The sequence below is a fragment of the Octodon degus genome, unplaced genomic scaffold (genome assembly GCF_000260255.1).
Source record: "Octodon degus isolate 3935 unplaced genomic scaffold, OctDeg1.0 scaffold00011, whole genome shotgun sequence".
In the NCBI taxonomy this organism is placed as follows: domain Eukaryota; kingdom Metazoa; phylum Chordata; class Mammalia; order Rodentia; family Octodontidae; genus Octodon; species Octodon degus.
Genome location: NW_004524587.1, coordinates 17,746,794 through 17,765,785, shown reverse-complemented (window position 1 = coordinate 17,765,785; position 18,992 = coordinate 17,746,794). Strand labels below are relative to the sequence as shown.

The following is an 18,992-nucleotide window of genomic DNA, read 5'->3' as shown; positions in this document are numbered from 1 at the left end:
ATAAAACTTTGAAAAAAAAATAATAAATAAAAAAAAATAAAAATATAAAGAATCTTCTGAATATTCTCCGAAAAAAAAAATAAAATAAAGACTTTCTCAATAGAGCCTGAACCCTGTACTTCAAATATAAATCCTTCCCAGAAAGCTTAAGACTCATCCTCACAATTCTGTTTCAGTCCGTGTGAAGTCAGCAAGTTAGGGCCATGAACCCAGAGCAAGAAACACAAGGCTGTGCTTAGTCCTGTAAAGTTTCTGGGAACTTCTTGTTACATATGCACTTGGCCATCTCATGGAAATTAAACATGTATTTCATTGTAAGTCAAATACATGAAAATTCTCCCAAGTATGCTTCATGGGGCCAGGGAGCTGGCTCCATGGAATAAGCACTTCCCTAGCAAGCACAAGGGCCTGAGTTCAATCCCTGCCCCCCCAAAAAAGAAAAGAAAACAAGTATGCTTCATATTATTTTTCTACTTTGTTTTCTCATTTGAAAGTTGAACATAAACTTCCCTCTTTTTTCACTCTTACATAGATAGATGATCTATACAACTTTTAATGATGTTCATTAGTTTCCACAAAAAAAGTAGTTTGGGAAGCCGCTTTGTGCTCTCAAGGAGTCCAGTGCTGAAGAAAGCAGTCAGTTCCTAAATTTAAGTAAGAACAGCTTCCCCCTTTGGATAGCCCCACATGACGCAACCTGTACATGCTGTGAGAAATCTGAAAGGCTATGCTTTTCCAAATTCTATTTTCTTAAGGAATCTTAAACTACTCAACCTTACTATCATGTCAAATACTGTTAGAGAATAAGCCAACCACTCCGTCGTATGCAGAGCTATCCCTGCACTATTACCGAATGGTACACTACAAGGTCTGGTCATTCTTTGTTTTTCATCCAACCTAAACTAAGACTTGTTTGCAAATGTCTAGATTTTGAACATCATATATTTTGAATGGTTACGTCATACACACACACACACACACACACACACACACACACACACACCTTTTTCTGTGCTCCCTTGTACTAGGCATGGAAAACTTTAGATCTACAAAGATGACCAAAAGGGTCCCATATCACATCTCTGCATCTTACCACCTTGACACCAGACACTGCTCCCCAGCACGGAAGTCACAAAACACAAGTCCTATTTTCCCAAAATAATGCCTGCACGTGTCTTCTCATCTCAGAATCACACAGCCCCTTTCCTGGCTGAAGCCTTTCCATCTCTCTGAGCACAGAGCCCATCTCCCCTACTTTGCAATTTCTGCATGCCATATATTCTACTGCATCTCTGTTTTGTAAGAGTCTATCCACATCCTTCCATTTGAGGTATACAGAAATGAAATTCCTTTGGTGCATACTGTGAGAAAATGTGTTTATAACCCTAAGCAACAGTGACACAGACTATCACAAGCCTCCTCTAAGTATGCTCATGATATAAATATGGAGTCCTGATGTCATGCTAAAGAACAACTAAGACACATGGATTTGAATTTGAGGGATCTGAAGTGAGCACCTCTGAAATCCCTTATCTTACTTCCACCTTTACTGAGTAAGCTCTGTTCTTCCTTTAGGTCACTAGTTCTTATCCTATTCAGCATGAAAGCTTCCTTTTTTTTCCCTAAATGTTACCACACAAATTTATAATTTGCATTGAATTTCATTATCCTCTCTCTCATTTCAGTTTTTTAATAATTGCATATTTGACTCTTTCTCCCTATAGTCTGAGATTCTTTTTCAGCCTCTGTCTAGCAGTGCACCCAAGTCTAGTAAGATTTCACCTCTTAGTGAATGCTATTATTATTTGAAAGATGATTGTAGGCCTGATCATGAACAATAGAGGAAAGTCAGTTCCCCAAATGTGTACTCCTTACACTCTCCTTCATTTTGGACAGGCTGCACAAAGAATGCACAACTTAATTAGTGCTAAACATCTTCAGGTATCCTACCAAAGTTTTACCAACCTTAAAACAAAGGGGATACATTTCCACCTTTCCTGCAACACCCCTTCTTGTTAGACGATGAGCCAACTATTAAAGCAAATGCGATGAAATCACATCTACGATGCAAAGTACCTTGAGGTCTAGTGAAGAAGATAAACCAGTGACTAGCTATGCATGACCCAAAAGAGAAAGCCGTGACAAAACAGAGTACTGCAGACCATGCAAAGAAAAAGCAGGGGGTTCCCTTTTGCAGTTAAGTTACAGTCTGAGGAAAGCCCCTCTCTGGAAAATTATTACATAAACTATGGTCATTCCCATTCCAGGAGACTATTAAGCAGCCATCACAAGTGTATTTTTATCATACAATCTTAAGTGGAAAACAGAAGCATTCTACTAAACATGGGTAAATGCATGGATTTCGGGGAAATAATTGGGAAGATGCATACAAACTGACGCTGGGATTTTGCTGACGAGAGATCACTAGCATTTTCCCTCTTAACTTTCCTTTTCTAGTGTCCATTTTCTACTGCTTCCATGGTGGATACAGAGAGATAAATACAGAATGAAAACAACCTTACCCTGCCCACAAGCACAGGGTCAGGCCCGGTGTACTCCTCTATCACGAAGAACTGGTTCCAGACCCAGCCTCTCTTAGAGCGCTGCAGCACCTGCCCTTCTTTGCCTCTGTCGTGGTGCCCATGGAACGAGGGATGCAGATGGCTCCGCCGCTCCAGGGTGGATGCCTGGCTGTGGCACAGCATGCTCAGGCACACCAGGGCAGCTTGTAAACAGTAGTTCTCCTTCATTTTTGGTTACGTGGCAGGCACAAGGGAATGCAGCCGTCACCCCTTCCACCGACCAAGTGGCAGTCTTCTAATGCTGGCCTCCCAGATGCGTCAAGCAGACCTCTCTTGGAGTGGAATGTCTTTGCTTTCTGAGCACATCACGTCAGGGCTGCCCACTTCCCCAGTCAGCCTCTGCAAGCAGAGAGAGAGATTGGATTAGCTGCAAGCTTCCTCCTCACCTCATTTCGTGACCAGTTAGTAAACATCAGATTTGAGTATCACTTTTACCACTTGCCAGAGTTGGGTAAGTTGACATATTTGAGCTCAGCTTGCTTGTTTGTGACATGGAGAAAGGGAGGCCAATGCAAGACTATTGTGAGATTTATAAGAGTAGTTCTTAAAACGTCACTCAGTACAGTGCCTGGTGACATACACTCATGTCCAAAAAGAGAACTCTGCAGTAACCTTCTATTATAATTGACCATAACTATGTTTGACTATGTTCTAGAAATAGAGAAGCAGGGGCCATGAGGGAAGCCCAAGAGAGGACACAGTGCACTCTGGAATGGCAGAGGCTAAGCAGCTTAGAGAGGCTTCCTAGTGGAGGGTTTGGCTGATCTCAGTCCTGAAGGGATAGCATGATCCAAAGCCTAAAGATGGTTTTAAAAAAAAGGCAGAATATCCCTAAACCTTAGCACTATCACAAGACATAAGGAAGCCAGTCAATGGGTGCTGCCACAGAAGGGAGGTTGAGGGAGATCGCAAAGAACTATGATGGCATCAAGACATTTTGTTAGAGAAATAACAAAGTTATAACTGACCCGTTGCCATGTTGATTAGGACTACTGTGATCCATAAAGCTACAGCACAGAGCTAATGAGCAAGATTTGCTTGTCTGATCACAGGAACACCCAAGAAGCCCAATTTCCTATTTTACCAAGGCAGCCTTACAAAGGATACCTTATAAGCTCTCTCTAACTAGGAGAAGCAAAATAAAACAGGATGTCATATATCTACTCCAAAATTCTTGCTTCTAATATCCAGTCAAGATATGTCTATTCCTCAACAACAAGGACAAACCCTTTATACTTTCCCCTTTCTGCACTTCTTAGAGTCCCTCTCATTCTTTCACCAGGACTCTAATTCTCTCTAATTTTTAATTTCTCTTTCTTCACTATAGGTATATTCTTGGGGCTAGAAATTTAAATTTCTCATGGAATCCGATTGCTGTTCCCCTCTTAGAGCTCCACAGTTTGTTTGAGGAGCATCATATGCCTATGCAGTGCCACTCAGCTCCCAGAGTGATGTCACCTCCACACCACCTTGCACCATCACCAGTGTAAGAGATCTCAGAACGTGGTTGTACATCGATTTTGAGAATAGCCCTTCATGTCAACACTGGTGGGCCTCAGCAAAACTGTCGAGATCAAAAGGGCACTTTAGAAACACTGCTACAACATAATTCTTTGCCTTCTAGTTTGGGTGAAGCAGGAAGGAAAGAACAGAGGTCTGGGAAAACTCGGAGATCAGACAGACCTTAGTTGGAAGAGCATGTGTGCATCTAGTGATCCAAGTGACCACAGGCATGCCACTCAATCTCGGGGGCCTGCAGGGTCTTTTGTGAACAATGACGATAATATGAACCTCTGTAGAGTGGGGAACAAGGTGTGTGCTGGGTTTCTTCTTTGCTCCCCAGAACAATACAATGCAAGCCTTTAGGTCTCAACAGGCAGAGTTGACCTGGCCTTGCCAATGCGGATGCCCAGAAGAGGGCGGTAATGTACTTTCTCCAAGGAAGAAATTGAGGAACAGAGTCACACAAGATGCTGCGGGTGTCTGGCCTTCCTGGTCTAGGAAATAAGGGGACTGGAGGAATTCTGACCTGCTGGCACAGCCCCTGCCTTTCTGAGGTCACTGACACTGCGAACCCATGCTTTTTTGTTTTTCTTATAATACTGCAATGTTTTTTCTAGGGAGGCAGCAGAGTACAGTCAATTGCAGGTGTCCACAGCTATGCACAGTAACACTGTGACAGTAGCGTTAGTCTCTTTTCAAAGAATAGGAGTTTAAAATTTCAGTATTTGTTGTCTAGATCCCCTCTGGGGTGGTAAAACAGGTGAGAGAAAGAGGAACATTATGAAGCAGCATCATCACTTAACAGCTTTACCTTCAAGCTCGGCTTTTTAATAATACGTCAAAAGCTGTTTTTAACAAGCAAAACAGGCTTCGTGGAAATTGCACAGACAGCCCCAGGAGAGGAGAAACCCTAAAAGGAAGCCATGGGATGCAACAAGCTCTCTGTATGTCAGTGAGGAAGCTAAAGGTTCGCTCAGGGATCTGCCATAAACACGTGACAGAACTTGATCAGTTCCCTCTGCCTCTTCCTCTGCCAAACGAAGCCAGTGAGTAGACTGCTCCGTAGGGAGTCTAGCTTCATACTCATGCTTAGAGTTTTGGTAAGAGATTGTGAGGAATTTCTTTGAATTTATATTACTATCTTTTTATGGTGGTGGTAAGCCTGGGGCTGAGGCCAGGGCCTTTGACCTAAGCTACATCCACAACTTTATTCTATTTTTATTTTGATACAAGTTCTAATAAGTACCTAAATGAACCCAAGCTATTCTCCTGCCTTGTCCTCACAGTGTTCTGGGATTCCAGGTGGTACGCACAATCATCCAAGCTTGGCTATATATGCTCGAAGCAGGCCAAGCGCAAATCTGAATGTATGATTTATACCACATATGATGAATTCCAGCCGAATGCTGCATCTATGGAAACTCTAGAAAACACAAGAGGAAGGAAAGAGCATACGGTACAGCACGATTGCTGCCTATGCTGTGCCATGCCAAACATTAAGTGTTCATTCACACGGTGATAAATTATTCCTGCATGTAAACTGTGAAGAGTATACGAGAGAACGGGTTTAATTAAAGTTGATATTTCTACACTTCGTTCTATTGGCTGCCATTTTGCTGTAAAGCACAATTATTTCTGACACTAAAGTGTTGAAGCTAAATGATGACTTTTTCCCTTGTATAAAAAAATTCTAGCTTAATACTAATGAGTTGAAGAGTTTCCATATGACCAGTAAACAACAAACCTCACCCTTGGTTTAAAAGATAAATTTATCTGTTTTCTTATGCTGGAGCTAATGGCAATGACAACTTGTCTTTAAAAATAATTAATCAGACTTATTTTTAAGTGATTATAAAACTGTGTGCAGAGAAAATGAGTTATTTTAATGATTAGTCTTAGCTTTACACAAGATAAATTTTAAGATTTTGTTTACTCACTTTCAGAATGAAAATCTCTTTAGCAAATTATTTTTTCTAAGAACTTGACAAGTATTAGCTCATCTATTGATTTCTGTAAAAATTTTATAAATGAGTACCTTGAGTCTTGTTTAAAATAATTAAATCTAGCCCTCAATCAAGGAATCCACTTGTGTTAGGCTAGGGTTTGGTATTAGCAAAGGTGGTATTCGATCGCATGGTATCTGACTCTGGTAGCTATTTTAAAGCCCTGAGTTAACAATACCATTTTATGACACTTGTATGTCTCTGAAGTGATTGAGGAAATGACACAGACGCTATGATAAAAATGGTAAATATGAGTTTCCTGGATGTGGAAAATAAGCCATTGCCAAAATTTAATGCAAACAAATAATACAACTATGATGAAAATATTAATAATAGCAAACATTTGTCAGATATTATCTGCCTAACATTCTTGTAAGGGTTTTCCAGAGGCCAAGTCAATCTATCATCACAATGACCCTCCAAAATAGAGCTAGCATTAATTCCACTTTACAGTCATTTTATGGGGCATCCAAATTAGGTAAGTTGTCCAAGGTTAGAGAGCCCAGCAAGGGTAGGAACAGAGATGAAGTCTTCCTACCCGACTGTGGTCCTGCTCTTCTGTCCTTGATATTCTACTCAGCATTACTTCTCTAAGAGAAGGCAAAACATCAAGCATAGAAACACAGCCCCATAGATATACAATAACCTTACCATGATAATAATTGCAGTTTTACCATGTGATGGGGGAATGCTCTATGTCAAAAACTATTAAACCAGGCAGAAAGAGAAAGTATTCCAAAGTAAGGAACAAAGTGAAGATTAACAAGAGGCAGTCACCTCAATTCATAGTCCATCAGCAACACAGTAAAACCATGCTTTCATCTACATACTGCATGGACGGTAATCTTTGCTTTTCATTCTTAAATCCTTATTTCAGAATTTCAAAATCTGTAAAGTAAATGATGTATTCAAGGAGCTCTTCTTTGCTTTTGTTTAAACAAAAATACTAGGGCCGGCCCAATAGCTCAGCGGATTAAAGCATCTGCAAGCAGGCTCAGGGATGGGGGTTTGAACCCCCGGCCTGCCCTGCTGACCTCATACCCCCGCCCCTGGGGTGTGCTGAGACAGCAATTGAGACTGGGCATGGTGGCGCACACCTGTAATCCCAGCTCTTGAAAGACTGTAAACAGGCATATCACTATGAGTCCAATCTCGTAGTGAGACCCTGAACACCCTGTAGACCCTTCCCTAAAATACAAAACAAACAAACAAAAATAAACAAACAACAACAACAAAAAACCTACTAGGATCTAGGAACTGATCGATGTGTTCAGGACTGGAGATTTTGCTGGAATCACACATGAAAATTAATAGGGGACCGCCCTCCTAAGAAGCTCTTGACATTGGTAATAATTAGGGAAATATATCAATGTTCTAAATAGTTTTAATAAAGACCCCAAGGTAGTTCTTGGACAATCCTTCCATTAAGTCACTTTCCAGCAGTATGCCAAGATGCCTAAGCATTGGGGTTCCACTGAAACATATAGGAGTGCTTTATTTTATGATGGGAGCACATTGCTTGGAGGGAAAAATAAATGTTGTTGAAAGTCACAGGAGTAATAACATGACAGGAAAATGGATTTGCAAAACCAGCAGCTCTAAGTGGAAGGCTCACCTCTCTATCTTGAGAGCAGATAGCCCGTCATAAGCTACTGGGCCTTGAGCACAAAACTCTCCCGCTATGCCTGCTTTTGTCTCTGTGAAAGAAAATGACATATGCGGGTCTTTAAGTATATTTGGACTCCTGCTGAAAATTGTTATCGGGTAGAGAAAGGAAGACGAAAACACTTAGCAAAAAGCAAGGAGATTTGGTTTTTCAGCTTTCTCCTCCCTGCAGAGCTGGAAGGATCACACAGGCTGACCCATTCTTTTTATTTCCAGGTAGCTAATTTACAGCTAAAGACAAGTTATCATTACATTAAGAATATTACCCAGACCGGCACCAGAACTCAAAATCCCATTCTGTATCTGTAATGTGCCCTTGTTGGTGAGCTCTGGGACTCTGGCCTTCCCTTCAACAAACACAGCTTTGTAACCAATCGGATTCTATTATGCAAATTAATTCAAGCATATTTTATTCCCCGTTCAGATCTCATCACTCAGCACTGAGCTGGTCTCCAGTTTCAAGTCAAATCACAGGAATTATGCTTTGGCTGTGAAAATCATAGAGAAAGGGAAGAGGAAGCATCACAAGGATTACTGAATCACAAGTCTTCCTCCCCGATTTCCACACTTTGAGCAAGCATTAAGCTTCGGGTAATTGCTTCTTCTCAGGTAATATATTTTGCACAAAGGTTATGGTATATGTTGCTGTACCATCGAGTCCAAAGTCAGATGTTATAATACACACTAAACAGGGCCCCTGATTTAGGGATATTTCCTAAAGTTGAGTGGACTGCTCTGAAGGCAACACATTTGGAAAATAGAGGACTACAGAAGCTCAGCTTGGAAAGAGGGAAGATCATGCCCGACCGTTGTGTGGTGATAACTTGGGTCTGAATCCCCAGCTTGGCAATACGTTTATGGATGGGCATACATCCATGAGCGTATATTGGTTTTTAACCAGCATTGTATATATAAATGCCATTTAGATTTTGTTTGTGAGAAAACGGAAGCTTCCACTTGCAAAATAATTCACCCGTGTGCAGTATGAATATTAGAAGTGGTACGATTCAAATTCAAGTTTGCATGATTGCCAAACTCACCCTTGGCTCTGCAATACTTTAACTAGCTTTCATACTGTAAGCAGTTCTGTTCTTGTTCTTCAGTCCTGCAGATTTTTGCATGATCTGTCTTCAAAGATCAATTAGCCTCCTTGATTTTATTTGATCCTGATGAGAACCTTCGTGAGATGTGAATTCCATGTGCTCTCTAAGCCTGTACACTTGGGCTTAACACGCTGATAGTCCTGTAGCCACAAGTATCACTGGGAGCTCAAGTATAACGCCACAGACCCCATCGCTTTAGAATCACTCTATGATTACTTATCTCTTTGAGTAATTAAATCATCTCCAAAAGAGAAAATTATTACACTCAATGTGTGCAGTGAAGCATTTATTATCCGTGCTCCATCCAATCCGTCAGACAATCTTTTTCTCACTGTAATATTTTTAAATGTTAATCTTTGAGATGAATAAAATACATCAACACATACAGGAAGTAACAACTATCAGCATGTTATCTCTGACTATGAATAAATGTTGGAAATAAATGTGTGGAAAGAGATCCATTTCATTTTCAATTTTTCCTTCACATGAGCTAAAGTACCTCAGGGAAGATCAGGGTAAAGTGACAAAGATAAACAGACGCTTAACATAATGTAATATCATTTATGATATGAAAAGCCTATGTATAAACCTCCCTTTGTCTCGGAGCGGTAACCATATACAAAGATTTCTTTATTGGCCCATTCCTTCCTTTGGCAGTAACGGGCCATAATGCCAGGCCAGGGTGGGATATTGGGGATACATAGGTTTCAGTGTCACCCTGATCTGCAGGCTGTCCTCAATAAAGAGATCTTGGTCTAAGCAGATGTATGGTGGTCTGATGACATCAGTGCAGACAGGACCAAGAACAAAGCGCAGAAGAATCAGAGTCCATATCTCTGGAGGTGATGTACTCACGTGTCAGTCCTCTCTCCTCACGTCCTCTCTCCTCGCACCTGCCTACTGCCATCTTTTCTAAATAAACTCCATGCTTCATTCTACTTCATTTTGGGGCATAGCTGAGTAAACCATGCCCACCCTAGTGACAAGCAAACCTGCAACCAAGTGTGATCATTGATTGTTTCAACCTGTGTAACCTGGCTTAAAATGATATGCTAGGTAGATCAGATTCTCTGGGGAATTCAAATGAAAGAAATCAAGAACACTCTCTAGTGAAGAAGCTGAAACGGGTATGATTTAGGTCCCTCAGAGATGGAGAAACCACAAAGTGGCATTCAATGGCCAGATTTCTTTTGGCCCAGGTAGAAAGCCAAAAGAAATAAACATAACCTCTTCACCTAATCCATGCAAATTGCAAAATATGTGCATGGTTCTTTGAAGACCTTGGCAACATGGCAGTGCCCCTCTTTTGCTGTCTCCATGGACCCAGGCCTACAGATCTTTTGCTTCTGAATTCCTACGAAGCCACCCACATTGGACTACCCCTCAGATGACACTAAATTGCCAACGCATGAGCTAACTTGAGTACTTTATTTTATCACTAAAACAGCAAACCTAGCAAACTATAATAACAATGAAAGGTAGATCTTCTGGTTAAAGGTGAAATGCTACAAATATGGAGATGATTTCTGCAGCAGTAGAAAATGCCTATCTCTCCTCGGAAATGCCAAAGAACAAAGAGGCCAGAGAAAGCTCTCTACACCAAAAGGTAAGATGCATATGCTTTTGTACAGGTTCTGTGACTGAATAGTTGGACAGCCTTTAAAAAAACACTTCACCCTCAGAGAACAAGTTTCTTCTTCTATGAAATGAGAGGCTGGAACTAGCCTAGCGGGACCTTCCATGTTTGGGGAAGAATGTGTGTCCATACTTTGACAAAAGACTGACATTCCCTGAATGCATGTGTTCACATAACTGGGATGGTTTGGGGTCAGCTGGTAGAACCTGCCCCCATGCAGTGTCAGGAGCCTCAGTCATATGGAATATAATGGGAACAATGTCAGCTGAGTTTGGCCAATCAGAAGCCCTGACAACATACAAAGTCTTGGTTGCCAGGATTAAGAATGAGTATCTTTAAAGACAATGGGAATCCACAAAAGATTTCTGATGAGATAGGTGGCATCAAAGTCTGCTTTTCATTGTTGTAACAAAATCCAGAGAAAATCAACTTCAAGGAGGAAAAGCTTGTTTTAGCTAATGATTTCCAAAGTTTCAGGCTGCGGTCAGCTGGCTTCACTATTTCTGGGCCTGTGGTGAGGCAGAGCACTGGGACAGCAGGATATGAGAGATAAAATCTGCTCACCCCGTGGGACAGGGAAGGCAGAGAGAATGTACAAGCCTTACAGAGAGGCAGGGAGCACAGATAAGTGGCCCCAGGAGCCACTTTCCTTAACAATGCATCCTGCTACGGGCTCACCATTGGATTACTTGGCAAGGCCAATGCCATTGCATTCCTGTCATTCCTGTCACCTCTCTCGGCTTTATCAAGGCACATTGCTAAACTGGAGATGAAGCTCTGAACACACGAGTCTCTTGGGAACAACTCCCACTCAAACCATAACAAAGGCATAGAAGAGAGATGAAAGTAAGCAGTAGCAGCTGCGACACTCAACGAAGAACAGCCTCAGAAGTCAGAAGGAGCTGGGGTGAGAGCTCAAGGATCCTGTGACTCAGGTTGCATGAGTCACCGTGCTGCCCCATTGAAAACATGGACAACACATAGAACCAGTGTGAGATGGCGCATTCTAAGATACAGAGAAGCGGTGCGGTGAGAGGACTGCGGGTGAGACCTGCCACACTGTGGGCATCCAAAGCCAACGCTCTTGCTACTCAGCACTGTGATGCAGAATGCAGCCTGGTGTGCAGCAGGTGGCTAAAGATCATTCAGGGGCATTGTGCAATCTACAAAGAAATATAAACGTGTACGTGAGCCCTGAACAGAGCTCAGTGATACAGTGTGGCACTGGCCTCATGAACAGCTCCGGGGAATCACTACCTATTACGGGGAAACAAGAAGTGAAAGCCTCTACTAGGGACTGCTAAGTGGCATAACGGATGTGTATGAGGGCCTGAGATGCAGTAGTCCAGGGCTGTGCCATAAAAATAAAAGGTATGGCACACGTGTGATTGAAATTTTCTAGAAGACATGGTTCTTAGATGGCTCAAAAAACAATGAAACTAATTTTAAAAACATTTTTCTCTCTCTCTCTCTCTCTCTCTCTCTCTGTCTCTCTGTCTCTCTCTCTGTCTCTCTCTCTCTCTCTCTCTCTCTCTCTCTCTCTCTCTCTCTCTCTCTCTCTCTCTCTCTCTCTGTCCTAGCATTCAAACCCAGGACCTCATGCTTGCCAGGCAGGGGCTGTCCCACTGAGCTACATCCCTGGCCCACCATAGTTTCTTTAGGCAGGTCACTGCCCACTCCCCCACCTCTTTGGTTCAGATTATACCTCCAAATACCAAGTCAGCTAGTGTCCCTATAACCTATTCACCTAACAAAAGTCCCACCTTTGAACACATAAGACTTTTGAAAAATGGTCTAATTTACATGACAACATCCCCAAAAGCATACCTCAGACTACCTATAGTCCCATAGCTTGGTAGCCACACAGGGGATGGTGCAAAGTTAGAAGGCTCAAAAGCATCTTGAGAGAGGAGAGTAATCAGGGAGACTCTGAAAGGCATCACAACAGCTCAGGTGAGAGGAATTATGAACTAGGAAAATAACACATGGGTGGAAGAAATAGACCATTCTAGAAAGCAGGCAGATGTGGAGGGCCTTGGGGAGCTGAACTGACTGAGGAGGGAGGAGGATGCCATCACTGGGAGAAGAGAAGCAGAGGATTGTAGTACCATTCTGATCCCTCACAGAAGTACTGATTTGCAAACAAAGAACAGTACGACAAATATTTTAATCTGTGAATCCAGCGGACATAGACACTCAAGTGTTGTTTCCAAAGTTCTTCCAAGAACAGGTATCATCAGTGCAAACATTTCCCCTTCAAAACTTCACAGGCTTTGTTCCACTGGTAAGTTTCCAAAGTTCAGAATCAAATGGAATTTAGGGACCCTGAGGTATTAGTCTTGAACTTTAGTAGACAAATAGGAAACCTTATACACAGAGGTAAATAACTTATCCAGAATCATATAAAGACAATGTGAAAAAAATCTCAGCTTTTTAGCATATAGCAGAAAAACAAAGGGAGAAGGAGAAAGACCAACATGTGAAAGATAATTTATATAGTTCCACCTTACGCTCTCCCCTCCAAACGTACTTTTAAAGCAGTCCTCCATCTTAAACCATTTCTATGAAAATGAACAGCTCATTTTCAATAAGGGGGAAAGACTTCTTAAATAACCTGCCAGAGGAGAATAGGACTGGGGACACTAATCTGCACATTCTCTCTGGAATCTAGCATCCTGCAGAGAACCACTGTCAAACAGTCTTGGTTTTTTGTTATTTATTTATAAACAATGAAGGCAGAATTGTCCCAAAGTGGCCTTAATAACTGATAAAGGCTTGATGTAGCCATTTGAAATGATTACTAAGGCCAAGGAAGGGAGCACCTCACATCAACTGTTCCCAGAGGCTTTCCAGTCCTGAGAAGGGCATCCTGGGACGCTCGCTTCCTGCACTGAGATCCAAGTGCCTCTTCTGGGCTCCATCAGAAGGTGTGGATGCCAGCAAACAGGAGTGAGGTGCGCAAAGAGCCACATGGCTTCTGGTTATGGGAGACTGGGTTTTCCTGGAGTGCAGGTGGGCAGCTCAGGAGGACGCCTTCCTAATGCAGCTACTTGCAGCACCCATCATGCTAAGAGGAAAGTAAACCCTGCTGCATTTTGTAATGGCTTTTTTGTACATCTGGATGCAGGTGTCCCAGCCCTTTAATTTTAGGAAGCAGATACCAACAATAGCCTCACAATTATCTTATTGTTGGTTCAAATAATACAATCTTTGAAGCCTAATTCTTTCTTTTCAGTGTATCAGTGCCATTTATCAGAATGGATGGGCTCTTTTAAAATGTGAAGAATAACAGATAAATAATGGGATGTAGCAAATTAGTCAAGTACCTTGTATGGGACTGATCTTCTGAAGCATCTACCAAGCTTCCTCAAATGGACGTTTCAATGGCAATGTCAAGTGCCTTTGTGGGTCTCAAATGATATGGTTCAGCTAATTAGATTTTCCATAATCCCAGGTTAATCCTATTGAGAATTACAGACATGAATTTTAACTGGCCTCAAAGAAGAAACATCTATTGTTCCAGAAGCACTTCTGGAGAAAAAAAATAATTTACTTTTAATTATTACCAGAATCACTGCTGTCAGGACATCCCTCCCACTGTCCTCCCTTAGACAGAAATGACCATTTCCTTTTCTCTGGAACATATCATCCTTTAATAAAATTTAATTGTGACATTTTCAGTAGTGCTTTGTCTTTGACTGCATTTTCCACTTCCTCAGATGATATTAATTCTGCAATATTTTGGATAATAGCTAACTCCTCAATGAATTTCTTCCCATCAGGGAGAGTGGAGTCTAGAACTCACATTATTTCTGCCCTCATGGAATGAAATATATAGGTAGTGTTTCTCCATCTGGACTGGAACCGCAGTCAACTAGGAAACAACGCACTCATAGTCCTTACCTTATACCAAATGAAATCAGCAGAAGCCAGAATACAACATATACGAGTTTGCCACGTGTTTCCAATGCATACCCAAAGTTGAAATACACTGCTTTAGAGTCACACAGTCCAGCAGGGTGCACCTTGACACCTGTGGCTTTTGAGTTTTAAGTTGCATTTAGTTTTAATACAAAGTTTCTCCATGTGCCAATCCCATTTGAAATTCTCAGTGTGCTCCTCTCATTTCAAGTGCCTCTTTCTACCACTGCAAAAAGCTCTATTACTCAGCACTAAAACTCATCATCTGAATGAAAAAGAATTGGTGTGAAGACAGGAGGTGCACAAAGAACACTGTACTAGGCACTCAACGCCCTGCCACTAACCCACTTTACAAGGCCCAACCATCTTGGTTTTTTTGGATTTTCCATATGAAATGAAGCCTTGAGTAGCATGAGTCGTTCTCCAAACATAATTAGCAGAATACTCTCCAAAACCAAGAGATGTTATAGCTTCTATGCTTCTCTCTCTAATGTCCCCCCATCTTTTCCCACATGCAGTCACTCCCCAAGAAGATTATAAACTGCATGAATTATGAACGTATACTAATAAAATTAAATTTAAAAAATCATGAGATGAAAGGTGTCCAAGGGTGTGGACAGTGGGCCTCACTGGCCCCATATTCCACAACCAAAATCAGAGAGCTGGATGCCGTAAAATTTCTCTTTGAGAAGTAACTCTACTCCATAATAAAAAATAAAGAAAAAAAAACCCAAAACTGCTTTATGATTTCTTGACACCTCACAGACTCCCTGTCTCACTCCAGCAGCAGGCTAGTAAATTCCTGCTTCAACGCCCATAATCTCCTGGCACAGGGAGGAAGCCTCCGCTCAGGAAACCGTGGGACCGCTGACAACTGACATCTCACTTTGCCTCTCTTAAGGCTGTTTTCTTTTATGAAGAAAAGGAGGAATGATGGCCGACCTCCCTCACCTCGGAGTTAATTTGAGGGTTGAATGAGATAATGGCTTGGGAGGCTCTTTATGAAAACATAATGCAGGCTACCCAGGTGAGCGTAAGGAAGATGAAATGCTGACACCAGTGGCAACTTGGATTGCTTTAGTTAATTTTAAAAGCTTTGGCTTTTACCCTTTAGTAGTGTGGATGGTAGGTAAATGTAAATCATATTTATTATGACAAAAAGCATTAATGATTCTTTCCTTTTCTCTGATAGTTATATGAAATCTGCATCATGCTACAAATGGTTCCCATTCATATATATATATATATATATATATATATATATATGTTTTTTTTTTCCCTAGACCCAGTGGAACTCTGTAATGTTGACACTGAGGACCCTGATTTTAGCTTCTTGTCAAGAGAACAGTGGTTTTGGAGGAAAGTGGGACAATGATTCCAATAGACAAAGATGTTATATATTAAGTCATGGAATCAATGGGGCTATAGGTCTGAAGTCCACTGCAGAAATTCTACCACCCACTCACCTAGAAGACAGGATCAGAATGGAACGATCACAGAGAAGAGAGATGAACTTCTGGGAAAATGGCATGGGCTCTCCTGGTCAAATCAGTCCCAGGAGGTCGTCCTGTCCAATCAGTAATCATCCCCCAGTCCTCTGCCTGGAATAGCTCCACCCCTTGGTGGGCATACCGCTAGTATGCCATCTACTAACTGCATTATTGTCACTGAAGGTCTGCTGTGTGGCAAGTGCTGTGCCCTGTAGTATTGTCCCCACTCTCCGGATAGAGCAACAAGGAAGTACAGTGTTTCTTGAGCTACTTATGGGCCCCTAGGAAGGCTTGCCCTCCCACCCTTCCACACTGTGGCAAAATCTACTTTGCTGGAGTTCTAAATTTGACTTTTTGGAGATGCTCCGAACTCAGCTAACCCTTTTTATGTAAGGCAACTACTTGAGAAATATTAGTGGAGAGGAGGATTTCTGCAATCATCAGATGTTAAGAATTTTGTGAAGAAGTTTTTTGCCCTCCAGGAACTAAGAGGTTGGAGCAGTGTTTAGAGGCTGGGCATTTCCCTACAGGCCTTAACGTTTTCCATTCAGACCCAATCAGTTCCTTGCACACTTACTTAGAAAAACAGTCTTCATCCTTCCACAGATGTTATCTACTCTGCCCAACTCTTCCGATTAGTCCCCAAATGAATGAGTTATGATTTTCAAACCTCTCTCTGATAATATTTTTCACCTAAGGACAGAATTTTGCTCTACATCCTTCCCTGCCTAAATCTTCAAAAAAGGTGCTAATCAGTAAGAAAATGCAAGCAGCGTTGCAAACTGTAGGAAGGCAACCTGGTGATAAATGTCTCCTAACACACGGAGCCAGCCTAATAGGAGACAGCTCTGTTATATGTCAGGAGCTAATCATTGTCAAAGAGATTGGCTAGATCATTCAGGAAGGAGTTCTGCAGTATTAGAAGCATAGTGTTTTTCTAGGATAACCACGTGTTTTGCCTTTTAGGGCTGTGTTTTGCCTTTGCTATCATGAATCTTACACACTATTAACAAATTGCGGCTTCATCTAAAGAGGTTTACTAGAAGGCTATATCTACAACCCATGGCACCACTAATCGGGCAGAGGGGATTCCACAGCGTTAGTCCTTAACTGTCTGTTTCTTCAAACCACATTGTCCCAATGAGCCAGAGCAAAGGAAGAAAGAATGATAACGCAGAGTTAAATATAAGCCGTGGATTCTGCTAACAAAAAATTATTGCTTTCCTGGTCATATATCCGTTACAGAAACGCCCACCCTTGTATCTCTGTAGGTTTCCTTTGAAACCAAAAGGTTCTCAGGACAACTGCTTCTGAATCCAACCTTGACATTTGCTTGGGCTCTGCCACCCCAAAGTCTAACTTTCACATTGTGAGATGTCTTAAGGATTTAAGGCTCAGAATCCTGACCTAGCTCAGATGGCACCCACAAAGAAAGGAAGAATCTGGCACTGGACAGAGTGGACAGAACAGATCTGCACAGAGAGAACGTGATAGTTCCAGAGAAAGTAAGTTCATTACATAAATGACATGTAAGCAGAAAAAGGTCAAATATATATTCAGGATGGCAGGGCCACTTCACAAAAGAAGGGGAAAGGACCAATATCCAGAAAAATACAGGTAGAATTTTGAATGAGAAATAAGAAAAAGACACTGCAGCCTCTGCCTCACGTTTGTGTCCTCTGTGGCCACGCTCTTCACATGATAAACCTATGCCTGGTTTCCCGGGAAACCCGCTGCCTGGTCCTCAGCATAACCCCTACTCTGCTCAGAGTAGCAGTCCAGCTTCTCATGACTTTAAGGTCCTGTGTAAGACATGCTAGGATTTCTTCCTTGACTCTGCTCTGGCCACTGGCATTTTTGCCTATTGCTTGAGGTCCCACTTCTATCTGGGCAGAGAAGTCAATAAATGATCCTGCTTCCTGCCTGTTTATGCCAATCTTATATGGGACTGTGCACTTTCCCCCAAAGAACAAGTTTTGCACCAACTTAAATCAAGTGCTCCTGGATCTTAATAGTGTCTATAGCCTTCAAGTTTGTTATAACTACCCATCCCGTTCTCACCCCACCATGTGCCTGTGCCTCCTGTTTTTCTATGCTGCAGCTGCCCTGTGGTTGCATCCTCACAAGATGGTGCAAAATGATGCCCTTCACTGCATAAGTCAAACTGATCCCTCCTCTGCTACATAACATAAATCACTTTCTTATGTCACTATTTCACCAGTTCGTGCAATAGATGCTCAACTCTTGTGCTTGGCTAACTATTTCTGTGGAATATGCAACAAATAGAAAAACCTTGAGAATGTGGGTGGAATAAAATAACCCAGTCACACAAAAGCAAATACTGCCTGATCTCACTTGTATGATTAAAACATTTAGATGCATAATAAAAAAAAATGAAATGGTGATTGGTCAGGCCTGGGGGGGCAATAAAAATGGGTTACTAATTTACAAATCAACAGGTATCAGGTTTCATTGAAACCAGATGAAAATGATCTAGGAATCTGCTATACAGCATTGCATCTTTAATAAACAAGAATGACTTGAATACTATAATAAAATATTACTTTCTAATAAAAGGAAAAAATTGAAAATAACTTCCTGAAAGAGGAAAATGGAATCTGAAGGGCACAATAGGCTGGTAAAATGGAATGCACTTATTCAAAAGGAAAGAGTAAATGAGTTAAAGAGAACAACAGAGAAAGTGGGGAAAAGACTTATCTGTGTATGTAAGCAGGATGGTTTGGGCAACTGGACTGTGCATTTCTGCTGGTCTACAGAAAGAAGCAGTTAATGTTTTAATTTGCTTCATCTCCTTTTTTTCAATTGTTTCTCCTTTTTCTCCTTAATTTCTTATACATTTCTTTCATGTTTTCTTTCTTCTCCAATTTTACATGCATATATCTGGTAATATGAATAACTGGTTGGAAGACAATACCATGTATTACAACAAACACTGCTCCCCCACCCCGCCCGCCGAGTAGGATTTTCTGCCGAGTTCTGGGAGCCCCCAGACCCAGTCCTAGCCCAGGTCCGGTGAGTGTGCGGAGAGTTTCCTGCTACCCCGCGCCGGCGGGACCAGTCCCAGCCCA

The 18,992-nt window shown here is 41.7% G+C and overlaps 1 protein-coding gene across 3 annotated transcripts in view; it reads right to left on the bottom strand.

The window, feature by feature from the left end:
* Cdh11 (cadherin 11) overlaps positions 1-18,992 on the bottom strand; it is a 166,774-nt gene that overhangs the window by 54,697 nt on the left and 93,085 nt on the right. For all 3 annotated transcript variants that reach the window (XM_004625917.2, XM_023709266.1, XM_023709265.1), the window contains one exon: positions 2,523-2,921. In XM_004625917.2, coding sequence (XP_004625974.1) covers positions 2,523-2,750 — 228 coding nt within the window. In that variant the 5' untranslated portion in view covers positions 2,751-2,921. The remainder of the gene's footprint in view (positions 1-2,522; positions 2,922-18,992) is intronic.